The sequence below is a fragment of the Columba livia genome, chromosome 6 (genome assembly GCF_036013475.1).
Source record: "Columba livia isolate bColLiv1 breed racing homer chromosome 6, bColLiv1.pat.W.v2, whole genome shotgun sequence".
Classification (NCBI taxonomy): Eukaryota; Metazoa; Chordata; class Aves; order Columbiformes; family Columbidae; genus Columba; species Columba livia.
In genome coordinates, this window is record NC_088607.1 from 9,156,806 (window position 1) to 9,183,732 (window position 26,927).

Below are 26,927 nucleotides of genomic sequence, written 5' to 3' on the forward strand. Positions count from 1 at the left end.
TTGCAAAATCAATCCTTTTCAAACCTCTCCTTATCAAAAATATGTGACTACAAAATGCCCAGGAAGCTAAAAAGCATATTCAATCACTCCAAATAAATTAAGAGAAGAAAGCAGCATGGACAACTTACAAAACAGAACAGAGACTCATAATGAGTTCTCCTTCCTCTTCCTTGTATTTTCCTGTGTGTAACAACCACTCACTCCAGCACCCGGCTCCCAGTGCATGATCTATGTTATCCCCCTTCAGCAGGAGCTCCAGAATTGCTCAGATTTGTACATACTTTTAGATTAACTCAAAGATCTCTCAAGAAGTCTATTTTTTAAAAAATCCAGAATAATAATCTGAATGAGGAAATACAAAATGCCAATAATAAATACTTGAACACAAATATTTACTTTGATTAAAAAAGAACGAGAGCACTTGGGAAGCCCAGTTTGTGCAATACAGGAACAGGGAACAGCCTCAGCGCAGCCCCTGTGCTGGAGCAGCTCAATCCCTGCCAAGGGCAGTGGTGGCTTCGGTGACTTGCTGGATCATGCCTGTGAGTGGCAGCGAGTGTTCCCAGATGGGGAACTGGAGCACTCAGCACATCAGTGTCTCTGATCCACACGTCTTCTGGTGTGCCGGGAGGCTCTGGAGAAGTGCTGCAAACCACTGGAACTCCGCTGTGCGTGGGAGTGAATAGGAAGGACTGGGGATCTTGGAGAATAACCGCGGAGCACTCCTGTTGCAGAAGAGAAACACAGGCATGGGATAAGGGCTTTAGGACCAAGGCATAAGCTCATGCTCAGTCCATTAAAATACAAGAAGCATCCTCTTGGCGTTAGTGGACAGAGGTTGGAGAGAACTCCTAGGCCCAAAGCACAGCACTGTGGGGAAAAAACTACTTAATTGAGAACTTCCCACTATGGGCACAGGACCATGTCCAGGGAGCCAGAGGCTCATCACCTCCTGGCCATTGCTCCCCTGATGAAGAGGCAAAGGGGAAGCTTTTGCACCACAGAAAGCAACAGAAGCAATAAGGGGTTGCACTTCAACAGAGACAGCTCCCTCCCATTGAAAGGGAGCCAGAGCTTTCAACCTCAGGAATCAAAAAGGGTTTGTTTCTTCTAGTAGGGCTCTTGGAAATGAGGAACAAGCTCTTGGAAAATGGGGAACAAACACAGTAGAAGACTACTATCCAAAATATTAGAATTTCAGGGGGTGCCCTCACGGTGAGCTCACTTAGTGGATGTGTAAAACAGGACACAGCTTCTTCAGAGATGCCCTTGTTCCCCTCGGCAGCCCAAACCTCTCCACTTTCCATGTGAGAGGCACCACATCAGCACAAACACCCGGCCACCAAACAGCTGTCTGAGAGTTACAGCCACGTGTCCGCTCAAGGGCGAAGCGGAGATGTGGGATCCGTCAAGGGGTGCTGGGCAGAACGGATAACATCTGCTGTGGCTGGCATCTGCTGATCCTTACCGCTCTCACAGTGGGGTCCTTCCCAGCCGTGGCACTCGCAGCGGTAGCTCCCAGACCCCAGGATGCACACGCCCTGGTTCATGCACGGGTTGGGTTTGCACAGGTTCACGGGGCTTTTTGCTTCTGCAACAAACACAAGCAGAACGGAAGGCTCAGGGTCAACTACAGAGTGTTGACAGCCAGGACCTATGTCCATCAGGAATGCTGCAAAAATAACAGCAACCATATCCCAGACATCAGAAAATGTCGTCTATGGCTGATGGGACGGGAAAACCACGTTAACACAGCAGAGGGTGCAAGCATATAACCCTGTCTTGACACAGAGGACAAGCCCTTCTGTGTTTAACCTGGAGAAGAGGAAGAAGAATGGCTTTGCTAAATGTTCTGATCTGGAGGCTAGTTTCCTAATAAAGCTTAAAAGATTGACATCATGTTAGGTTGAATAGCAAAGAAAAGCAAAACAGACCATTCTCAGCCTGGAGGAGGCTAAGAGGAGACCTCATGGCGCTTACAGCTTCCTCACAAGGGGAGAAGAAGGGGCAGGCACCGAACTCTTCTCTTTAGCAACCAGTGACAGAACCCGAGGGAATGGCAGGAAGATGGGCCAGGAGAAGTTTATGGAGTCTTGGAGTAGAAGACTGAATGAAGGGTTTATATCTTTACATCGCTCTTGGTCCCAGCCTATCTAGTATGAACAGCGATTACCTGCACATGAAATGAAAGCAGCTATTCAGTCTCAGGAAGTGGTATGTTATTACCCTGACTCACTGAACCTTGCTGGCTCTTCCCCTTCATATCTGGCGTTGTAGTTAATTTCATGGTACAGTAGATTGTTTTTATAATAACACAGCTGAAAATACCACTGCAATAGAAGCACATTGGAAAGCTCCAGGTAGAATCCGTCTGCAGGGCCTGCCAGGAAACCGGCTTCTCACCCTGAAGAGACGGTGCTGTAAGTTCTTCCTGACCCTGAAGGAGCCACGGGCATGCCCAGAGATGAAAAGGACCTTTGATCGTGCCGTTAATTGTGTGTTGTGCTGCTCAACGTGCTTCTTCATTTGATCTTACAAGCGGGTTGAAACATAACAAGACCCAATTCCTAGATGTTAAACTCAGAATATTTTGGATGAGAAACAAGGCACAGCATTTTAAAACAGCGAGAGAGTAGCTGGTGCAGCAAGGAACCAGAAGCACTTTCCCTACCACCACCCCCTGCAAAACAGGGCTGCTGTCCCTTCTGAAAAGCTCGTTTCCATCATGCACAGACACTCACACTCAGCACGCAAATGTTTCAAACTTGAATTCTGAGGCTGTTTTTTCCCAACCAGAGACTGGCGTGCAGAACTCAAGTTTTTCAAGGAAGTGCACCCTTTGTTTAGCACAAACGTGATCTTTTACACAAATATTCGAAAATTCTTCTCTCTCGAATGCTCTGGAGGCAAGAGTTTGATTCCACACATAAAATCAATCACGTGCTGTCTGAAGGCCCCAGTTTAACAGTCTGCAGGTTTCAAATTGGACAGATTCTGAATTTAGGATGAAATCCTGTGCAACACAAAATCTTAAGAGCTTATATGAAAACCGCAGTAGTGGGACACAAAGGAGGAACAAGGGTGACGAGGCTGAAACAGAGGTTTCAGACTCACCACTTTGTAGATGCCTGGGCACAAAGCTGCTGAAGGACACAGCACAGACCTCACTCAGGGACCAACACTGTTGGCTGCAGAAATATGTCCCCTTCAGCCCCCCCAGCAGCACTGTAATGCACAGCAAATTCTACAGGTTTAAACAGCAGAAACAGAGTAAACTTCTTTTTCTTTCAGGTAAGGCAGAACCTAGACCTGTCAGGGCTGGAAAGAGCCAGTCACACTAAGCCTTGTCTCACCTACTGGACAGAATCTATGGAAAGCTGATTCCTATTCCTATAGCATTAATTTGACAGTCACCAGGTCTATGCCATAGCTTCCCCATCTGTAAAATGCAAAAGGGAATATCAAGCTTCCTTGGTAAAGCATCAGAAAACCTATGATAACAACGGCTGGTGGCACCAGCATAACAAGTAAGGATGGGATGTTCTCTCACCTTCACAGATTCTTTCGATGATAAGGTCTTGGTAATACTGCAGGTCTTCGTAGGAGGAGATGTGGATCAGGTAGCTGGGAGACCCAGCAACCCTCAGCAGCGTGTTCCTCTGTGCATCCCCAATGACAACCACAAACACCAAGATCCCGTTGTCCCTCAGCTGCTGTGCTGGGGCAGCTGCATCCTCCATGCTGCCTCCATCTGTGAGCACCACCACCACCTTGTTGACACCAGGTCTCACTCCTTTCTGCACTGTCATCACGTCACCATAAATATGCAGCAAGGCCCTGCCAGCAGAGGCTGAGTCTCCAAGGAAGGGCGCTCGGTCGATGGCTTGGAGGACAGCTGAATTGCTTGTGTGGGTGTCCAAAGCGAACACGGTGTGAGCTTTGCTACCATAGATCACAAGGGCAATTTGGGTGACATCCCGGTTGATGCTGAAGTACGAACAGCTGCTCCTGACAAAGCCTCTCAGCCGCACAAAATTCTCCAGGCCAACTCCAGCCGAGGCATCCACTGCAAACGCCAAATCAAGAGACTGCGCCTGGCAGCCTGGATAAAGGAGTGCAAACACATTATTTTCTATAATATAGTATATATGGACTCCTTTCTGACCAAAAAAAAAAATAGCAGTGGGGAAAATGGTAGGCAGAATTAATCACTCTTGATCAATGACTGTGGAGAGTGATCTATAACCCTTTCACACCAATAGATGGAGATCCATCATAAACAGCAGTGATGGGAGGTTAGTCCCCGAATCTATGACTGACGCAAACAAAACAAGGACGTTCATCTTTCCGTCCTTCCCACCTCCTCACTGGAGTTCAGCAGACCTCCTCATGGGCTGACAAACTCACCCCTCAATGCTCATATCACAGTCTCACCTTCAGGATTGTCCACACTGCAGATTCTTCTCTGCAGCTCTGGGATCCTGTTTAACAGGTCCTGGGGGTCCAAATAAGCAATTGTCCGCTTTGGATTGCCAGTCACCTCAGTCAGCTCTGCTCTCATGAAGCTGCTGCCTACAGCGATCAAGAAGAGACCTTGGTCCCTCGCATACTTAGCGGCTTCTGCCACTGGATCCTGGGACTTGGAGTCAGTGAGCAAGACAACAACACGTGGGAGCTCATCCTGCACGTCTGCAAAGACCGGGGCACTCCTAAAACCATGCTGTGCAATGTACTGTAGGGCTCTGCCTGTCAGGGTTCTTCCTCCACTGAAATTCAAAGCATCAATGCTCTTCATGAGACTGAATGCATCCTTGTATTGGCCCACTTCAATGGGTATCATGACAGTGTCATTGTACTGGGCCACTCCCACATTCATTGGCGAGTCCTGGCCCATGACTGCTTGGAGGAACCTCTTGAGGAACGCCTTGTAGCGCAGGAAACCTTCCAGCGTGACCCCTGCTGAGCTGTCCACCAGGAAAAGGAGATCCACACTGCACTCAAGGCTCAGCTTCGGTGCTGGAAAGGGAGACAGCAATTTATCATACGCGTGGCAACAAGACAAACAAGCACGCTGGGCACCTCTGCTGGGGTCTGCTGGAAGCCCTGTGGTGTGGAGAAGGGACATCGTGTCCAGTAACCAAAATAGTTTGCCAGATGTGGCATAAGCTGGAGAATAACTGTGCCAGGACTGCGCCTCATTTTGGCTGGATGCCACATAAGCCTTTAGAGACAGGAAACACCTATGGGAGTCTGGGGAGATTCATGATGGCAAATTTCAAACTAAAAATGAAATGTCCAGTCTTAGCACTCTGTGGAAAACACTCTGAGTTTTAATATCTCATATACTGGAGAAAGGAGAGAGTCTTCAGCACTAGACCCTCATCTGTAACACCTTGAGACACTTTAAAGGGGAAGTCTTGATTCTGGGCAAAGTAAGTACAAAGCATTTTCTGAAGATCAGGAACTTCTTGGGTTTCTTACACTGAACTGCCAAAATCAGGAGTCCCTTCTGGGCCCATGTGTGCAGGGAAGGGACCAACAGACATACCTGTGTGTCTCTCCCAGTCATAACCAGCATGAGAGAATCATAGAACAGTTTGGCTTGGAAGGCACCTTCAAAGGTCATCTAGTCCAAGCCCCCTGCAATGAGCAGGGACATATTCAACTAGATCAAATTGCTCAGAGCCCCAGCCAGCCTGGCCTTCAATGTTTCCAGAGACAGGGCATCCACCACCTCTCTGGGCAACCTGGGCCAGTATTTTACCACTCTCACTGTAAAAAAATTCTTCCTCATGTCTAGCCTGAATCTCCCCTCTTTTGGTTTAAAATCATTACCCCTTGTCCAATTATAACAGGCCCAGTCTGTCACCATCTGAGAACACCCAGCCTGTCTCCTGGAGAAAAACCTAAAATCTGCAGCCCAACCCCAGTCATCTCAGAGGCTGCGCAAGGCGCACTGCAAAGGCAGGACACGGCCCAGAAGGAAGGAGGGAGAGAGCAGCTCCACACCTACCGCAGTGGATGTCTCCTCCGTAGCCCAGCGGGCAGAGGCAGTGGTACTTGTCCAGTCCGTCTGGGACACACGTGCCCCCGTTCTGGCATGGCTGGGTGTCACAGGGGTCTAAACAAGAGCAGGGAAGGGAAAGATGGGGAGTCAGCAGGGAGCCTGCCCCTTCCCATCCTGTGCCAGCGTGAGCATCGCCTTGAGTGGAAAAGGAGCCAAACCTCCACCCCTCTTAGAATCACAGAATCGTTTTGGCTGGAAGAGACCCTCAAGATCGAGTCCAACCATAACCTAAACCTACCACTAAACCATGTCCCTAAGAACCTCGTCTCTGGCCGTAAATACCCATGAGACAAAAAGAAGGGGACACGACACAGCTTCTTGCTAAGGATCACAATATCTCACTCAGAACAAAATTTTTACAAGTGAGAGCAGAAACCCATGTTTTTATTGCTTAGTTATTACCTTCCCTGCTTTGTAAATAAAATTTTGAAAAAGGCTAAGTCCTACCTGAGCATACAGTTCGGAAGCATCTGGATGGGTGTTTTATCAAGACTCTCTTCCATCTGAAACAGAAGGAATAAAACTTACCACGAATTTAAAGACTAACAAGGTGTCTTCAAATTCGACCTTACTGTGTTTTAAATGGAACAAATTTTCCTTTGAAAATGCAAGTTTTCGAAACAAATATTTCAAAAGAAAGTGTCCATTCTGAGTGGGGTTGCAAAAGAAAAAATATAATTGAATCAAATCTACTCTTTGATTTTTGAATTCTACCTTTTACATTTAAAGATTATGAATGTATTTTTGAAGCTTAAATTATTATTTCTTTTAATTGCTACAGAGGAGATGTTAAACTTTTTGCTCTAAGCTGCAATGAAAATAGAATTTTATAGTGATGAGAATTTCTTATTCAATATTAATTCTGGCATCTAACTTATCCTATTGTAACAGCTAGTGGACAGGCAAGGTTTAGATGGGGAAGAAATCCCCAGTTCTCAGCTGAGCCTTCCACTGGGATTTTTCAACTGTCTCCATCATTTCCTTGCCCTAAGGTGGCATGAAAAAACCAAAACACCACCATAGAGCAAGAGTGTATATTTGCCACACATAAGCAGGCAGCTAACCTTGGTTCCTGACAGTGAGAGGATTTCTGCTTTAAACTTGCAACCCTGTTAATCAGGTTTTTCTTTATCCAATACCTGCGGCTTCACCATGCCACTAATCTTCCAGTGCTCTGCATTAGGGCTGCTCAAACTCACTGAGACTGGGGCCAAAACCTCTCTTTTGGGATGCTGTAAGCAAACCAAGAGCCTCACTGCTTTCTCATGTTGGCTCGAGGTACAATATGTATCTGGAAAGGCTCCCAGCCATTAGGACACCTCTGAAATTGTCCATACAATCACCCCCCAGCACATCTATGCAGCAGGACATCAATACACATCCCAGATCTGGGGTGGCTTTCAAACATTAGTGTGACTGCCTGATACTCAAACAAACACACGAAGCACCTATTCAAAGGAAAAACAACCCCCGCTAACAATTTCTGTACAACACCACTTTCACTCAACTCTTTTTATCAGTAAAGAGAGCATGAAGCTGCCTTTCCCTTCACGGCTCATTTTTAAAGCATTCCTCCCACTGCATCGACTGCAGGGACAATATTATTTGAAGGACCTGACATGCTTTATGGGTTTTCATTTCCAATCTCCTCTCCCCGGGCAAGAGGACATTTCCCTCCTGCGGCTCACTGCCATCGACCTGACAACGCAGCTCTTTGTGTGCCGCCTGGTTTTGACACTGTCAGGCTACGACTAGGGGTATTTTCTGCCAGTGACTGGAGCCTCTTCATAGGAAAGCCCTTCCCAAGCCCCCAGCCAAGCAAATGAAAAGGGGTTTCTTTGGAAACGGGGACAAAAACAGAACCAGCACCAACATGGGGAGCCAAGTCTAAAAACCCTCTGCAAAACAGCAGGTACAGAGATGTAAACTTCAAAGCATCTTGGCTCAACAGGTAGGAAACCACACTGGTTTTGGCTCAGATAAAGTTAATGCAGAGTTAATGCCAATTCCATTTATAATCTTTTTAGTGCTCTTGGGCAAATCATCTTCTGCTTCTCTGTCTCAGTCCCTCCTCTTACCCTTTACTTCCCAGGTCAGGCAGTGGTCAGAGCAGAGAGAGCCTGTTCCTGGGCATAGAAACCATGCTTGCATTAGTCTTCTTAGGGATCTTCATCACAGTGAAGAGTCATTGTGAGATAAAAGCCTCATCGCTGTATCTCTTGTATCCCCTCTGCCCTGCTCACTTTTAAAGATGAGGGTGCGCAGCTCACCTGTAGAAAGGGCACAGCGACGCACGCACTGCATTTGGCTGCTTTGAGCCTTTCCAACACACGTAATTTCCAGCCAGCTCTTTCACAGTCTCCAGGGTCCTGCGTTCGCAAGGGTGGGACTCAACGTTGCAGCCTGTAGCCAACAACAAACCCAAACTAGGATCAAGTGCCTGAAGACACAAAGTCTGTGTGGGAATGGAACATCACTTTGAAATGGATTACTTTTCCTCATCTACCTGCAAACAGCATATAAGGCAGTGCTTCCAAGAGCCCTCCATGAGGTCCTAGAAGACAAATTTTCTGTCAACAAGCTCACCAACCTACCCTGCTTTCTGGGATGCTCACTCTTCAGCCTCCTTTGAGTTGCTATAAAACTCACACTGCTGAGTTCAGGGTTCAGCAATGACTTTTCAGCCCCTCTGGTGCCTTCATCATTCACATATTTGATTTTCTTCTCCCTCTGGACCAGTCTAATTCTACCTTTTCTACCTCTTGCAATCCCCTGGTGGCCTCCCCTTATCACACAGCCAAGTCCATCAGAAGAGTTACTACAACTGTGTTGATCCCTCTGTCTCCCATGACATGAGCAAGGACCAATATTGCCATTTTCAGAGGCGAATTGAGACACAGAAATATTATAGGATCCTGCAGCTTGCAAGTGTTCGAAGACGTAGCTGGCAAGTTTGCCCTCCACTTCGGGCATGAGAAGCAGGTGACCTTGAAGTGCAACACCTGCTAATTCCCTGGTAGGCTTTCTGACACCGCCTCATCTTTTCTCGCTGAGCGACACACTCAAAGTACAGGGATGGAGATGGAGCCAGGACAGGGGTTACCTGGAGCGCTGGCGCTGCAGACAGAGCCGGTCAGGGTGCTGTACAGGCCATTGGCAGCATCATTGGCATCTCCAGCAAAGAGCACGTGCTGCTCGGTGGGCTCACTGGCCAGCATGTGCAGCTCTTCCCACCTGCCAAGCAACACAGGGGTTCAAATGCTTAGTCATCCCCAAAGAACTGGGTGTCCAAGCAAACCCTGTGCAGCAAAGAGCCAATGCAAAACCATGACAGCCCTCAAACAGTTTTCAAGATCTTGGTGTGTTTATTCTCAGGCAGAGGCATAGCTCCACTTAGTGGAAGAGCTTCCTTCACCCGCTCTGGTCCTTCTGTACACCAAAAACCAAATTAGTGTTTACTCCAAAATTACACTACTCTCCAAATTCTGCTTTTCTCTTTCCAAAATTCATATCTAGCAGAAGACCATGCCTGACTCACTAGGACTTGCCATTTGCCTAGCTGGGCCTCCATTTCCAGCTGTGTAGAAAGTTTCCTACCTTGGAAACTTGATTCCCACTGCAAAAACCATGATGTGTCTCTCCTTCACCTGCATTGCAGGCATTGCAGTGCTGTCCTGGGACTTTCCATCCGAAATGATGATCATGACTTCAGGGACACTTGAGTTTCTGCCACCAGGGAATCCTTTGCGTAGAATATACTTCAGAGCTCGACCTATCTCTGTGCTCCCACCTCTAGAAAGAAAGGAGATAAAAATCAGAAAAGCAGAAATCAAAGCTCTTCTCCTGTTATTGAATTTACCATCTTATCTTCAAATTTTCACCCTCTGGTAGTGGGGAGCTTAGTACATTTCTGCCTGTTGCCACAGAACACATCCACAGAGTTGTCTAATCCTGTCATTCTTAATCTCTTCCTACCCATAGACCCCATCCACCCTTCCTTATCTCCAACCCAGAGCATTCTCCGCTAGAGCGTTCCTACAATTGAAGCAGGAATCACAGCTCTCAGATACCTATTTCCAGCTTTGACAAATGACTCAACTGCTTCTGTTTTTCCATCTGAAAACTGTGCTCACTTCTTTAAGAGTTGTGTGGAAAAGCTGCTTAACAACAACCTCTTGTACAGTTCAAGTGGGCAAAATGGACAAAGACCAGCATCTCAAAGTGGTTTTCTTTCTTCCTCTTGACACATCAATGTCCTGTACCTTCTTGGCACATATCATCCCTTTTCTTCCATGGGACCTTCTGCTGTTCTCAGACCAGAAGCCAAGGCATGGAGCTCCGTGTCCCACCTTGTAACTGATAGTCTGCAGTCCAGCAGTGTGCAGAAAGTCTGTGCCTTTTCCTCCCTGGTTGATCTGCAGGTTAATTTGATTCTCTACAAAAAGCCATTTGCTCACCCTGTAGCAAAGCTCCTGGAAATACAAATGCTGAAAGCTTCTTAGTGTACACCTGGAAACTCGGAAGGACTGAAAACAAGGCACGCTTTTTTTTTCAGGGCTTCACCAGTACGTTTTATGATAGGAAAGTAAACATTCAGAAAAGCCACCTGATGCTCCAGTTGTCTAAATTCATGCTAAACTCAATTAAAAGCAAAACCCTCATACTGCTCACTAGCATTGCTGGTATGACAGGGTAGGTGCACCAGCCACTGACATTCACACAAGCTGTGCCCCTCAATTCTCATTTTGGAGACAAGAGCCAGCTACCTCAATATTTTGGCAGCCCTTGAATTCTGCCCTGGAGAATGAAATGTTTCTGAGGTAGAAAGCAATTAGTTCAATACTCAGCAATCCTCCCAGTAGCAAGGTATTAAACCGACATGAGGACTTGGATGCCAAAGGCAGCATATTCCATTAGTGTCATAAATCAGCAGGTAAGACGGACTGCTGCCAAGTGTTGGGGAATGGCAGACCAAGCCTTGGAGCTGTGCAATAACTCCCAAGGAAAAGCAGCAAGGAAAATTAGCTACAGCTTGCCAGGGAACAGCTTCACTCAAAGATGCTTTAGAAATCCTGAGACTCATTTCTTACAAGATTATTAAAAAATGAGATTTGCTGAATACTGGACACCTCTTTAACCTGAAAACTTGCCTGCCCTGCTGAGCCCGTAGACACTGGAGCTGGGTGGTTGAGAGGTGTCCTGCACATCAGCACAGAGGCCCGGGGAGGGACACGAGAGGTCAGGTCCCTCTGGCAGACAAGTGCACCCAAGACAAGAGCTGCTCGGTGCAGGCAGGAAGGGATGTTGCCAGTGTCCACACAGTGCCACTGTCCCTTTGGTGATGGCATACTGGATGTGAACTGGGAAGGAGCCCCTCATTGCAGAGGGTGCTGAAAATACAGCAGAAGGGAATAAAAAGAGGAGTGCTATCCATACACAAAGGTCTAGGAGGGGAAGGACAAGATGTGATTGCTTTTTCTGGGCTGCACATTTACTCTAGCTGTTATTTCTATGATTCTTGCTAGTGAGCATTGTGGGGCAGGGACTGTCCTCTGCTTTCAAGACTTCAAATGACTGTTATTGATGTATACACAAGACTGGGCTCCATGTTCCACTTACCATGAAATGTCATCAAACATGATATATAAAATGATAATCTCTGTCATGCTGAGGCAGGAATGATTACATTATGAGTCAAACACCGAAGATTTTACTAAAAGCCATGGGTAACCTAACAGAGACCTTGGAAGGGAAGCAAGAGGTCTCTCACTTCTGTCTTGCAGAGTGAGGTTTGGTAGACTGTGCAGCTGGATCCTGGCTGCCACAACTCCCCATCTGCCTCCCACGCTCAGACTTTGGCCAGCCAGGCACCCAGCCCCTGCTGACACCCACCAGACACAACCAGCTGAAGCTTCACACCAACCACCCATGTTCCCCACTCAATCATCGCCAGGCTGTGACCTTGCTGCAACACAACACAGCGGGCAAAAGCCTTTCTTCCACTGTAAAAACTGAGGGCAACCTGCACTGCAAGTTCTTCAGCTGTTGTAGCCAGCTTTGATCCCTGCCTACAGCACATCGTCTCTTCTTGTTGTTGAAGGGTGAAACAACAGCTAATTTCAGAAGGGTAAATCCTGCATGGACACGAGTCTCTTTCTTTCTTGGTAGTCCTCCACCCGCACATTGTGAGAGTTCTCTAATGTGCCATCCCTGGCTGGATGTTTGACACCAGAGAGAGCCCAGCTTTGCCAGGAACACGCTCCAGACCTGTTGATAATTAAGCCACCAGATCAGAGGAGACATTTCCAGCTGTCTTCTAATTCTGTCGAAGAACCTGTCTTGTAAATCACTTCCTACGATTGCCTTTTAGGTCTGCTTTTATTTCTATCCAGAGTAAGCAAGGCGGATCCAACCACAAGTGTTACTGTTTCCTTGGAGGCATCACGTTCTCCTTCAGCTCTTTTGACACAAATACATGCCATTTTCCTTTCTGAACATCTTTCCTTTGTTTTAACACTGGATTTGCTTGCTCTAAAAAAGCATTTGACCATGCCCAAGTTCATTCTTTTCTGTCTATCCTCTGATTTTCACATAAACTTGTTACTTCAGTACCTCCTAGGCCCTTTTCTTTAGAACTTCATTCTTTGGGTGCTTCCTCCTCAGCGCTCCACCATTCCAAAGCACCCTCAATGACCATGTGTTCACTGCATGTCCAAATCTGCCTCTTCCTGACCAGCTGTCAGTAGCTGTCAGACACTTCAGTGAAAAGTGATGTGCATGAGGGAAAATACATTGTGCAGTCAGTTTGACGACTAAATCTTGATGAACTCAGTAAGCTGTGCCTGTGTGAATCCTAAGGATTCAAAAAAATGTTAATAAACTCTACACCAAAGCTCATTACATTCAGTTTCTTATCAATTTGCATTTGGAGGTTTGCTGGTTTTTGACACAGCAAATATGCGTTTAAGGCATTATTACTCCAATAAGGATTTTCTGAAGCCAAAGGAGTTGCGGACTTTATCTGCTGCCTTTCCTCAGGAACAGCACTAAGAAGGTTTTTCTCCTGTAACCAGCCATTGACTTGCATGAAAGAAATTAATAAGAAATTTCGCTTCCCAGATTACCCTGAAAATTGGTTGAAATTGGTCAACGAACTCAAAAGCTATTTGGACAGAATTCACAAAGAGAGACCGGCAGTGTCTCAATAAATCACAAAAGCTTCACTCCAGTCCAATACCGCTGCCTTTTGAACGCTCTCACCTCCACACCAGAGCACAGGGCTGAAGCTGGGAAATGTCTCAATGGCCAAAGTCTCATCAGAAACACATCAAGGAGCCTCTCAACCGAGACGTCGAACACCCCGTTTTTTTCAGAAACCAACTGGAATCCATCCCTATTTTATCTATTTTGAAAATGTCAGCTTTTCATTTAAACAAGATGAAACAGCCGAGCACAAGGGCATTATTTCTGTTTGATCTGTCAGCGTCCATGTGCTGTCATCAAGGAGTTTCAGTGCCAGACACCAAACACTGCTTCACTTTCTCTGCTCTCACAGACTTTTAACCAACAGCCAAAGAGCAGGAATGTCTCTTGCTTTCTGCTAAGTTTTTCCTATAACATTACACAAGAGGTTTTCTTGAGTTGATAAACTTATCGAAAGCAACACAGCAAAATCCAATCACCCGATCTTGCTTGAAAAAAATCAAGTGATCACATCTGCTTGTGATGTGCACATCAAGCTGAGAGCATCAGACATAGATGAGAAACGCCAAGCTAACCTTTAGCCCTAATGCGGCTCAGCTAACAAACGAGCAGATACCCACAGGCCATACAGATACCTCTTCTCTCATCAAAACAAGTGTTATATTGAGGTAGCTGTCAGATTCTTTGCGGATCTAAATATATTTCTTGGAGATGAAAAGTCTGGATGTTGAGAGGTTCTAAGGAGAGTGTTTCTTTGGGCTTCTGTCTCCGTTTCCTGAGGTCGTGGGAAGACATCCAAGTCTTAACACTCAGGAAGAACAAAGGTTTCCGTCTGAAAACCTGATCCTCTTGAATTCAGCAGACAGATAGGTACAGATATCAAAATTCATTGCTACCTCACAGGACAAAGGAAATTGTAACCACCAAAAAACGAAGATGCACACTGTCCTGCTCTGCTCAGCCACGTGGGAACACCACGCTTGCTTTTCCCTGGAAGGATCTCACCCACCTATGGCACAAATGGTCAGAAAAACTGGCCAGGATGGTCACGGAAAACTCTCCCTTATTTACCACGTTATATCATGGACACTGAAAACTTTCTCCCTCATCAGCTTTCACTGAGGTTGCATGTTTTTAGCAGACCGTGGATTATGGACCACAGACAGCGTTCATCCACCGCCTGCCTGGGGGCATCAGGCTGGTGTATGCACAGCAGAGGTGAGAAGTCTGCACCTCAAAAACCAGTCCAGGGATCATTCATAGCCCAGAAAAAGAGAAAAGCTGTAAAATAAGCTGACCTGAACACAATCGTCCTGATTCGCTCTTTCACTTCTTGTTTGGTTAGATACAAATCCAGTGGGAATTCAAGGTGGGGAGTTGAGCTAAACTGTATCATTCCCACGCGGACCTAAAAGAAAAGGTTAAAGGATGTGAAAGGCGCCTGTGAGACTTTTACCATTTTGATCAGTTTACAGATTTGGGAGCACTATACTGGACCAAGACAAACACTGCTTTGCATGTTGAGCCATTGGCAGTCAAAATGAACTTCAAAAAAAGAGAAAAAGAGCATAAACCACAGCACTACCTATACATACTATAAGCAAAGCAAAAAAAGTTCATGCGCAAACAACAGGAGCCGCTGCTGCAGTTGCAGGCAGCTCAAGATCTATATTTACCCATTCAGAGCAGCTAGTAGCCTCAAGGACAGTAAGTTTATAAATAACACCTCTTATACCAAGCCTTTTATACACTGCGCAGGCAACCTTCCCATTACCAAAAGCAGCTCCCTCTGGCACTGAGCACAGTAGCAACACAAAGCAATTATTTTTCCACTACCTCCTCTGAAACCATTTTCTATAGTTGAAAATGCCTGAAAAATGCAAACAAACTAAAATGTCTGTTTTGGGCAATACATACAGAATATTTCACAGAAGCCTTACAAGACGATTTATGGAACTTGACAACTTCAAAGGTGAAAAGGCTAACAATTTTCAGTCCGGTCTACATGCGGATTAAGAGAAAGAGCAGAGGAAGGATGGTACCTAGAAAAACAAAACAAAACAAAACCCACACAACCCCGCAAATCTGCAATTATTAAAGGTTCAAATTCTTTTGCCTAAGCCTATGTTGCAGTTGGTTCCTAGATGAAAGTCTCTACTTGGTGTCTATTTAGTATGAGCCACAAAAGGGAACATCCATTTAACCTGAGCCACCCAGCACCTCTCAAAGCCTCGCACACACTGTTTATCTCCTCACGATCACTGCCCAGGCTGCGGAAAGCTGCCCGTGCTGTACGGCTGCAATCTGAGATCTGAAGGGTGAAATATTTCTTAGGTGAGAAAATTATGGAGGGGAAGGGTGATTTCAGCTTCCAAGGGACCCTGCAACAGGGGCAGAACAGCAGCTTTCGATTTTAGGACCTGGAGCAGTGGTAGCGGTTGGTCTGGACGAGGATTTTGGGTACACGCCTAAGCATCCCTGATGTGGGAACCAGGAGCAAACACAAGTCCTGTCTCTGTTCCCGGGCTGCCAGAACTCTCTGAAGAGCCACACATGGACCAGGGGTCCTCAAAGCCACAGCACCCCCAGACCCACCCTCTGTCCTGCCTCAGGTTCCTGGTCCTGCTACACAGAGACCTCACGTCTGTCACATCCAGCAGCCCCAGCTGACCAGTCCTCTGCTCTTCCCTGCTGAGCACCAGCACTGAAGTGCTCTGCACCACTAGCAGGTAGGGAGTGCAATGACATTTTGGAGACCTACAGCAGCATACAGATCCCCATCTGCCTTGGTATGTGGCTGGTGCCTTGCAATGAACTCCTTTCCTTCTGCCCTTTTGGCTTATTTTAGAATAGAGACCTTTGAGGAGAAGCAGAGCAAGCAGACTGTATCATTTACATCTGTACAGAAAGGTGATCAACTTGTCAGAGACTAATTCTGCAACTTTCCAGGGAAAAACAACAAAAAGATCTGACCGTTTTAAACTATAAGCATCCAAACTTAAATAAAACTTGGTAAAAAAAAAAAAAATCATAAACTTTAACTTGAAAGATTATTGAATATTTTATTCTGTTTATATTCTATCCAATTCTATATATATTCTATCCAATTCTCTATATATTCTATTATGTCTTTTCTCAAGACCAAATGGAACTTCTTAAAATATGTGAAAAATCAATTAATGTTCTCTAACCACACTGCTTCACAAAGCTCCACTGCATCTTTCTGAATAAATACCCTAGTCCCATGCTGGCTGCTAGGTTGAATTTTGCAGTTCCACTCAGCATGTTATCACTGGCCTTTTCACACATTGTCAACCTGTTTGAAACTAAAATGAGACATTCTTGACACTCACCCTGTCTGGATGGATGTCCAAGGCATCACAGAGCTTGCCTGCAAAGTGCTTAGACCTTTCAAAGCTTCCTTTGCCGATGCTGTAGGAGCCGTCCAAGAGGAAAAGGACATCTAAGGAAGCCGAGCACTGCATCACTAGGAGAAAAACATAGACACTGCGAAACTGCACTTTATTAGCGTCATTTTCTGGGAGCAGACAGTCAACAGCAGAAAGCTCAGACAAACAGGCTTGCTAAGGACAGACTGGGGCAGTCGGGTGTTCCCAACCCAAAGCCCTCCTGCACCCCTGCTCTGCACAAGTGTCAGCCCAGCCCGCACAGGCTGCAAGACTTTGACCTGAGATTGGGGTCCCCAGCCTGGCTTTAGCAGCTCAGTGAAACCACAAGAACAACTCCAGTGAGCCGATGCAGCGACACCATTAACCGTGGAGCGAGTGGCCGTGCCGACAGGACCTGTGGCCTCTCCCACCCCAGGGCATGGACACGAATCCTGAGGCGTTTGCAAAGCAAACAGAGTCCCACAGAGCCAGATGTGTTTCATCTGCAGCACATTTTTCAAGACACACTCTTATTTTTCTAAACACAGACTCTCTGAACAGCTCCGAGGCACTGACAGAAACGCTCTTCACAAAAATCCACCTTTTATCCCATCTTCAGAGATATGTCCTTGTGTCACCCCGCCTGCATGAACACGACTGCTTCCAAGTTCCTGAGGCGCTTATGCTGCAGTGAAAGCCCGTAATTTCACTGGCAAAAAAAAACAGGCAGTCTGCAGGCTCTGGAGAGACATTTTCAAAGCATTTACAGAGACATTTTAAAGTCACGTCTGCAGCATTTACCAGAACCAGTCTGAAGGGAAACCAAATCCACAAGCTCAATGCAGGGAGCAAGCACACCAACCTTTTCAGAGCCCTTCTGGCCCATGCCTTTTCTCTATCCCCATTATTATCACCATCTTTTTATTATCACTACTTTTTTTCCAAATCATTCCTGCTAGCAAAAACCTGAATTTATAATTAGGGTTTTCTACCACCAGATTATGAGGGATTGAAAGTTGTAAAGCATTCCCTTCTGGGTCACTGGTTCTCAAACAGGGCAGCCAGCCCTGGCCTGGAGCACAGCCCTGCCAGCACCATCCCGGCTCATCGACCTTGTCCTCACAGCTCATCTGAACGTGGAGATGCAACAACCCAGCTGCCTGCCCAAGCATTCACAGAGAAAAATGCCATGCCCCCATCCCACCATGGGTTGGGATGGAGAAATGGTCTTGAGGTCGTTCTGAAGTTCAGTGGTACGAGGAGTGGGGAACCTCCGTGTTGCAGCTGCGCTGGTGCATGGCCACAGCAGAGACCTGTGAGCAGGGTGTCTGCAGACCACTAAAGGGCTCTCAGTGATGTGCATTGGTGAGAAATGCCCAAATACAGTACACCAGGGTGCAAAGTCTGAGCTGTAACATGGTGCTATGGGATGGGGCTGCAGGGTATGCCCGGCATAGGAAAAACACTAATATATCACTTGACAGACAAACAAAAGTAAATAAAGGCTAGCAGGAGAATATAATACAGTCTATAAGTAACTGATTGCATGTATATCATGAGAGCTGTGGGTGACCATGGTCTGCTGGCCAGCCAGAGCCCAGTCATCCCTGCTCACAGCATCGTGGCTGGTGCTGGCTTCACAGCCTGATTAAATCAGCCACATGAGAGGTCTGGTCGTGAATCAAGTCTGTAATTAAACACAGCTCCTTGAATCAGGATTGCTTGAAACAGTCTCTGAAGGAACCGTCAGGAACACCAGCCAGTTGGCAAATAGCCAATTTTGGGCAAAACAGAGTAGGTCAGCATCCCAGAAGAGCTGATACCACCGAGGGGAAAAGCCGGGCTAGTGCAGAAGCTGCCACAACGCTGTGCTTGTCAGAGCATTGCTGTGGACTTTACAGACTGAATGGGGTCCAAAAAATAACATAAATAAATAATAATCATAAAAAAACACACCAAAAAACCCAGCACCAACACAAACACTACAGCAAGAAAAAAAAGGAATTCAAAAAACAGAAAAGGCTTGCTTTAAAAAACAAACTTACGCTGGCCAGCAGCTGAGATCTTGCCGATCATCTCCTGGTCAGTATGAATTTCTTGAATACCCAACACCAGCAAAACTGTGGGATCAAACAGATAATCAACCATCGACACTAGAAATTGCCTTAAAAAAAAGGCACGCAGGCTTGAAACTGTAGCACCTATAGCAGCAAAACCACTGTTTTGCTGTATAGCTTTCACACTTGCAGAAGATAACTTAGTGACACAGCACAGTGTCAGACAGGATCTACGGGAGGAAATTCCTTCTACCCAGGACACAGAGCAGGAGCAAGGCCAAGGACCTGACTCCAGCACACGGGAGGACGGTCCCTCTGCTCACTGTGTGCAGGGACACAGAGCAGGAATGAGAGCTAGGCCAGGATTAGGCTTCAAAGATTACAGTCATAAGACCTGGAGACACCAAATAATTGCACTGGAGAAATTGACGAACTTTATGTCACCGTAACATCAGCTTTTCCCATATCAATTAGACACTTCACGTAAAAATCAGTAACATGTGTCTGAATTACCAGAAAAGCTGTTTCTCCAGGTATTATTTTCTCCCCTTCTGTGTGAATCTACGTTTCAGAGGTTTATCCATAAAACTCCCAAAAAGGCACCAATTTGGCTCTCATTCCTCAGAATGAAGAACTCCAGACAGAGACAGGGAAGCATCTAAGACAGAAACCGCTGATGCAAAATGACAACGTTCCACATACCTTGGGGAAGCAGGAAAATGCAGGCGGACTCAAATGACAAGAGGTTCATGGTCACAAATCTGAAGGGAAAAAAAAGAGGGGAATATTAATTTAATTTCTAAAGTGAGTTTCTCTACCTGCAGTTGATCATATCTGTACCGCGTGTCGTGTGTGACGAGTTAAACGTTCTGTGTGAGAGGCAAAAGCAACTCCTACCCTGGGGAGAAGGGTGGGAAACAGATAGAAGGAAAAAAAAAGGAAAATGAGGGGATGAGAGAAAATAAAGTCTCCCTGTGTACTCATCTCCTGTTCAATCAAAAGCAGAGAAAACAAGTTTTGGAGGGGAGGGACTGCTCAACCTCCCCTCCTCCCTGCCCCTCCACAGCCACCCAGAATCAACTCTGGTCCCTTCCTGCACCTTCCTCTCAAAGCCGAGTCTCACTGGGCCCCTGCTGCTCCTGGGGAGCTGGTGGAGATCCAGACACAGCTCCTCAGGAGTTCCCCCAGGACAGGGCAGAGCCACGTCCCCGCGACCCCACCATCACTCGGGGTCCAGCTGAGACGTCCCCGCTGTGCAGCACAGCAGAGGGGACCTGTCCCACACCTCGGCCAGCGCTGCTGCCCGTCCTCATCATGGGTCTTCAACAACACTCAAGCACAGGCTCTTCCATGCCTTACATTTGCTGAGGACCGGCTTTCTGGGGAGGCGTTTTCTATGAGTAAGTGTCCAGCAAAGTCAATTTTCTGCTCATTTTTCCTTTGAAATTAAAAAGGCTGCTGTCACATCATAAGAGGACTTCAGTGACACTTCCAAGCATGCCCAAATTTAAACCAAGCGTGTCTGGTAGAGGCCTTGGCTTTCTGTTTAAGTCACGTATATTTATTTTTCCTCCAGATTAAAAGCACAGAGCAAATCTGACCAGATTTAGGCTGGGACTCTGCCTCTCTCATTGCAAAAGCAGATTTCCATCACGCAGCTCAAGACAAATAAGTGCATTTCTTGATAACCAATTCTATTAACCTATTGTTTTCCCAAGCAAATAGAGAAGACTTTTTCTCAGGAAATACTTTTCTCTGCAGCAAATGATTATTTAATCATCTGCTGGGAAGAACCGATACTTGTTAGTGATGTCACCAGAACAGGTTTCCTCCCATCACGCCAGATGCCAATTCTTTGGAAGTGTAATCTGGCAAACCTGACGCATCAGGGCAGCAGGGGTCACAAATGGGTTACCAGGGTGTCCCACAGGACCCCCACTGCCTGTCCCCATCCAACCAGCCACTGCTGTCACCCTTGGACACGTCTCTGCACGCTGGCTCCTGCAAGAAGGACACACTAGTCAGAGGAAGGAGCCCAGCAGTGCCTTATTACAGAATCACAGAATGTCAGGGATTGGAAGGGACCTCAAAAGCTCAGCCAGTACAATCCCCCTGCTGGATCAGGAACACCCAGATGAGGTTACACAGGAAGGTGTTCAGGCAGGTTTGAATGTCTGCAGAGTAGGAGACTCCACAACCCCCCTGGGCAGCCTGGTCCAGTGTCTGTTACCCTCACTGAGAAGAAGTTTCTTCTCAAATTTAAGTGGAACCTTTTGTGTTCCAGTTTGAACCCATTGAACCCATTGTTTGACCTTGGATTTAATGTTCAGTGAGGAGGCGAGATGCCAGCAGTTTTCAGTTCTTTGAGATTGGGTGTCAGCGTCCCTGTGTCCCGTAGGTGGGAAGACCCTATCAACACACAGGGGTACTCCCAGGAATATGAAAAACTTTAAAGCCCAGGACATAAGCCAAGCTTTAAGCAACAGAAACTTCTCACCTAGGCAGTCTCTTCAGAAGAATGGGCGAGACACCTGAAGTTTTGTACCAGAGCATCATCAGCCTCTGACCCTTCCTCTGCCAACAGAACATCTGGGCCCCATCCCAGACAAGCTTGGACAGGGCAAGGGCCCGTTAAGCCCATGCAGCTGCCTGCACCTCACAGCAGACAAGGCAAGATACCTGTAACAGCTCATGCTCAGTTACCTGCACACGTCCAAAAGGGAGATGGGATTTAATAAGCGTCAAAGGGATTATAGACACAATAACGCTGTGTCTTGCAGTTCTTTACCGAGCTCCAGGTGCTTCACCAGCACCACCTTCCAACGTGTCCTCTCAACACCCCCAACCAGACTGTACTGTCAAATTAACAGATCCCCAGATTGCTTAAGCAAAGGGAGAAAACATACAACACGATTTCATCAAGGAAGCCCTTGTGTCCCTCAGCAGCTTCAACCCCTGGGACATGCCAGGGAGGTAAGGTCATCCTTTTGCCATAGCCCCAGGACAGGCTTTCTAGGAGCTAATTCCAGAGCACACAATACCCAAAGGAGGACAAGTCTCTGCTTGCCACCAGATGTGACAGGTGTGAGGAGATTTCAGGCTGTTTTCATATAAAACATAGACAGGTTGAGATGTTTTTACAATTCAGCCTTATCTTGGGCTTAAATCAACTCACTTGCAGGATGAATTCTTTGCTTTTCAGCCCAGCCAGACTCCCAGCAGCAGGAATTGAAAGAAACCTTCATCATCACCCACTGCTCATCACCATCAGCCCAGGATTAGCAGCAACCAAGCAACTTCAGACAGCAGCTTTGCTGCGGGATGGGGAGGTATGTGAAGGACCTTTTCATTTTATCTTCCTGGTCATCAAGAAAGGGAATTTCAAAAATGTCTGCCTTAGTACTGGGTCAATTTTATTTATTTATTTTTTAATCACACTCAGTCAAAACTCCCATTTTTTTGTACCCAGATTGTCACTTGGCCACATAAATATCATGATGACTTATGTAGAGCTAAGAGTGTAACCATGAATACCTCATTTGGAGGAGTGAGACAGAAGAGGGGAGAGGTAGAGGGGGGAAAAGCTCTTCTTGACAAGCATCTTCCCAACATGTTTTTCACCATCTGCAAAACATCTGAGCTTGTTTGTTCTTACTAATGAGACAGAACCAAATTGGACCTGAAAGCACAGACTGAACTCAACACCAGCGGCCATCGTAGTCACCTGGATGTGGACGCAGGTCCAGCAGCACAGCTTTGCCTACAACGGGCCAAGCGCCTGGGTGAGAGAGGATCCAAAAAATACCGTGGGCTGGTGGCTTTGTAAGAAAAGGAAACAGGCTTGCAGTACCTTGCAAAACTTGCCTGGCATGAAACACCATGACGAGATGCTATCCTGTGTATAACCATACAAACACACCCCATTTCTACAGACAGTTATCAGAACAGTTAGCATCATGTACACCGCCTTGGGGCAAATGTTACTCCTCTATTGAGACAAGAAGAAAGATACTTAAAAGTACTATTCAGTTGCTTTAATTCATTAGCACCTCTTCTCATCTCAGAGACATGGCTTGCAACAAAAAACTATATTTTTCATAGTAAATTTTACTTTCATTGCTTGCCCAGGTCTGGAGGCAGTGGGACACCTCTACTGGGAACTCCAGGCATCCCCTCTGCCCACTTGAAACTGAAGGGGAGGAAGATGACAGGGGAATGTTTAACTTCTCCTTAAAGCAAACATCACAAATTTCGACATTTTTCTTCTCCAAGTGATAAACAAGATTAAATTTCTGTAAGATATTCTGCAAAACCAGCTTGTTTATTCCACTCCCCCTAGTTCTGCAGCAGATAACAGTTCTGACAGGCGCTTTTCCCTCATGCAATAAGGGCTTCTGTACATAAAAAGACTTTGATCGTGCAGCAGTGCTTACATGGGGTACTGTCAAAATCAACACACTGCAGATCAGGTCCTGTTCGACCCATGCGTTACAGAACAAGAGACACTTTCCTGACCCAAGAGCTTGTGCTAAGCTGAACTGTGTAGTTTGTTCTGACAGAAGCGCTCACGCTACTGTCTTTGCCTGTGGCTAGAACAACGGGAGTGTTCCTATTAACATCTCCTCTTTTTTTATCCTTTGCTGGGTGCTACATGCCAGACCACCCAGCACCTGCCTCAGCATCGCAGCTGGCAGCTAGTGCAACGCTGGGAAGAAATGCTCTGTGAAAAAGGGTACAATGATCTGTGCACACCAACGGCAGCACAGGAAAATAAATCAGCAAAAAATACCATTACATTTAAGTTATGAAAGAAAACAGATAACTTGGCCACACAGCCTGCTAAGAACTGCTAATTCAAGTCTATGGGTTCTGCTAAAATTACTGTAACTGTCCCCTGTCACCCCTCGCCACCCTGAGCTCTGTGAATATGGGAAGGCTGCAGCTGGGTGCCTGCATTGCCTTGTACCAGCCAGAAACATCCACACCCGAGGTGGATCAACCACGGATCTACCTGCACTGCAAGCAGGTGTGGATGGTTCCCAAAGAACAAGGTGGGAGGGGATCCCGCTCCCTGCTCCCTTGCAGCAGGCAGCTTTGTGCACATCAGCAAGATGACACCTCTGCTTTATTCCTTAGATGTACCACCACATCATACTGATGCATTTGTCCAAAAGCTTCCCAGAAGAAAGACTATAGGTTTGTTACCTTGTCTCACAAGATAGAATGGGAGCTCCCTGCCTGTGGCAGAAGCAAACCACCGGCCAAAGACCACCAAGCTGGTTGTTAATGAAGCCAGGCCTCAAACTACAGGAACCTGCTTGCTGGCTTAGAAGGACAAACCTCACAATACCACAAGCAGGAATAAGGACTTAAAGATTGCAATGACAAGCCTTCCCCTTGAGGAAACAAACCTCTAGTCTGTCCTTCCCCAACACCCAAGACTGCAGAGGAGGAGGAATTCCACCCTGGTAAGCCAGTTGGTTGCATGTGTTTTCAGGACAGAGGTCTGCAGGCCTTTCCCAAAGGTGCTTTAGAAAGTGAGAATCTTCCATACGATTTTTCTGCAGAACTGGGGTAAAGTTAAAATAGATGTCTTTCTAAGTAATTTAATCTATTTATTCCTCTTAGACTCTTCCCAGAAAATCTGGACATCTTCAGGAACACAAACGGAAGGTGATGTGGTTAACTATGCCAGCACAGCGCACAAGGCATGGGTCAGAACACACACAGCCTCTCTGAAGAAAATGGGGAAACGTGGTTATATGTGGGGACTTATCTCGGGTGATGCCTTGTCTTCTTTACACAAAATAAGCAAAATGGGAGGCAAGTTAGCAGAAGCCTCCATAAGATAATTTTCACAATTTCCAGGTCACATTTTAACGTCTGTTCACGTTTTCCCCGCTACCTCCCTGTTTTCTTTCCCTTCCAGGCTACTGGATAAGGATATTCATTCCTCTTTAACATACACGGAAACCAAGGTGCAGAGCAACAAAGTGACTTGCTCACAGGTGCATGAGTTTATAGCACAGCTGGGAACCCTTAGACCACATCAGGAAAAGCCACTGTTGCCAGGTACTCAAAGCCAGAAGCTACTCTCATTTCTTAAATTAAGTGCAAGTGCCTGGGCATATTATAGATACCGTTCCAGGCCCTTCAGCCCCTGCTTGATCGAGTTGCCTTTGTGTCTTTCTGCAGAAAGGTTTTCACTCAGGACGTGAGACACAACCTGTCTGAAAGCCTGCCCTGGCAAGTTCAGCTCTTTCCCCTGGCTGCACACCAAGACTGCTAGAAACAAGTCAATTAAAGCATTACAGCATGGGCTAGGGCTGGTTTCCTAGGTGGGGTTTTTTTTTTTTGTTACTTTAATAACCAAAATCCCCTTTACTGAGTATAGGAGCAAAGCTTATGCTCCCAGTAGCACTATAGGCAAGACACAGCGGCTGGGGCTCACCCTGCCCCTCTTGCCAGGTCTTCCGACCTGGGACGAGGCGCCGGCACAGCAACGGGGCTCTTGGGAGCCCTCCACCATCACACGGGCTCCACGATGCCCGCCGCACTAGCGCTGTCCCGCCGCCCCCCGGAGGAACCAGGAAAGATTCACGGCCGCCGGGCTGAGACCCCCCGACCCGCCCCGGCAACACTCACCCGGGCACAACCAGCTCTTCGTCCCGCTCGGCAGCACCGCCCCGGCCCGCCCATGTGCTCGCCCGGGCTCCGCGGCCCCGGCCCGCCCGCCCCCGCCGGGCTGCGGCTGCGAGGGGGCGGCCGCCGGGGGAGGAGCGGGGGGCCGCGGCTCCGGCCCCGCGGGGCAGCTCCGAGCTCCTCTGCTGTCCCACGCGGCCCCCAGCCCCCGAGCCAGAGGTGTACCATGTTATCGACTGAAAAAGGAGGGCAAAAAAGCAACAAACAGCGGCTTGAGTCGCGTTGTACCTTTTCCCTGCAAGACGCGGCGTTGCGCGGTCCCTGCGCACCTGATGGGTTTGTGAGCAGCCTCATTCACACCTGGAGTTATAGCGTTCAGCTGCAACAGCCTCTCCTCATCATCACATCCTGCCGTTTGCAATCAGGATTTAGAGGGAAAAAAAAAAAACCCAAAACCTCTATGCGACATCTAAGAGTCACAGTGCTGTGACTGCTCATCCAATAGACCAAGTACAGCAGATGTCAGCACCCCGGGACAGGCAGAAATAAAACCACAGACTGCACGTTATCTTGCGCCACCAACAGCCATAAAGTAACTTACTCCATGAGACCGAAAGTGCCATATACAAACCTGCTACACCTAGAGGAATAATTGACAGCCAATTTTAAAAATAATGTGGTTTTTCTTATTTTTACACCTGAAGATGTGCAACTGTAGAAGCAGAAAAGAACTCTACGAGTCAATGTTATTTGAAAAGCGTTAAGTTCATGTATTTTGGAATTCTAAATAGCTACATTTTTAAGAATAAACTGGAATTTAAGTTAGTAATAAAATTATTCCCCAACAGAAACTGTACTGAAGTAGCAGATCCCATTCCTAGATCAGCTTTCCTTACTCTGCTTTTCACTTCTCTCCAGCGGGACATGCGGTGCCCCCTGTGCTCACCGTCAACAGTCCTTACCCTTGAAAGCTGAGCAATGCAGGAACTCACAGCAAGGACAGACACAAGGTGAGCCGTGCCACAGGCATGCAGCACCCAAACCTCGCTCAGGGCTGAGCTGTTCTCTTCCCTGCAAAGGTGTGACTCCAGGGACAGGACAGGTAATTGGGCTAGATTCCACCCCACCACGCACTTGCCACCAAAAAGCAGCTTCCACAATAAAAGCCAAGGAGGAAAGCAACACCAGAGCAATTGCTTTTAAATACACAGGCACTAGAGGGTGGTCCAGCTCTGGCGAGAACATTGATTCCAAAAAGCATTGTACTGCCTGGACCTGACAGGCTTCACCAGCCTCCAGCACCTATTAAGTATTGGTAATTGCAGAAGAGTGAGCACTTTCAGTCAAAGAATGCTTTGCACATCTCTTCCCACACAACATTAAACGCCATCGGTAACTTTGTAGTCTGTGCAGACAAAACACTCCTTGCATCTGCTTCACAGTATGTGAAGTTAGGAATGGAACACAACACCAAGTGCTGAATAATAAATAAATAGAAGATTTCAGCCAAACGCGGTCAAAGTACACTCTAGTTACCACAACAGTGACTCATAAATCAAAACGATCTTT

The 26,927-nt window shown here is 46.9% G+C and overlaps 1 protein-coding gene across 5 annotated transcripts in view; it reads right to left on the reverse strand.

Moving 5' to 3' along the window:
- VWA2 (von Willebrand factor A domain containing 2) overlaps window positions 1–25,721 on the reverse strand; it is a 29,796-nt gene extending 4,075 nt beyond the window's left edge. The window contains exons 1-14 of one of the 5 annotated variants that reach the window (XR_010473427.1): window positions 25,362–25,477; window positions 19,419–19,477; window positions 18,705–18,779; window positions 16,624–16,757; window positions 14,569–14,678; window positions 9,665–9,859; window positions 9,171–9,301; window positions 8,338–8,470; window positions 6,515–6,570; window positions 6,014–6,121; window positions 4,435–5,016; window positions 3,551–4,102; window positions 1,469–1,591; window positions 397–725 (exon numbers count right to left, since the gene is read on the reverse strand). Coding sequence is in view for 4 of the 5 variants with exons in the window: in XM_065066936.1 (XP_064923008.1) it covers window positions 592–725; window positions 1,469–1,591; window positions 3,551–4,102; window positions 4,435–5,016; window positions 6,014–6,121; window positions 6,515–6,570; window positions 8,338–8,470; window positions 9,171–9,301; window positions 9,665–9,859; window positions 14,569–14,678; window positions 16,624–16,757; window positions 18,705–18,779; window positions 19,419–19,467 (2,382 nt within the window). In the remaining variant the exon portion in view is untranslated. Of the gene's footprint in view, window positions 1–375; window positions 726–1,468; window positions 1,592–3,550; window positions 4,103–4,434; window positions 5,017–6,013; window positions 6,122–6,514; window positions 6,571–8,337; window positions 8,471–9,170; window positions 9,302–9,664; window positions 9,860–14,568; window positions 14,679–15,187; window positions 15,313–16,623; window positions 16,758–18,704; window positions 18,780–19,418; window positions 19,479–25,361; window positions 25,478–25,646 lie in introns of those variants that run through there. The other 4 variants (XM_065066936.1, XM_065066935.1, XM_065066938.1 and 1 more) reach the window with 4 other exon arrangements.
- Window positions 25,722–26,927: the final 1,206 nt, after the last annotated feature.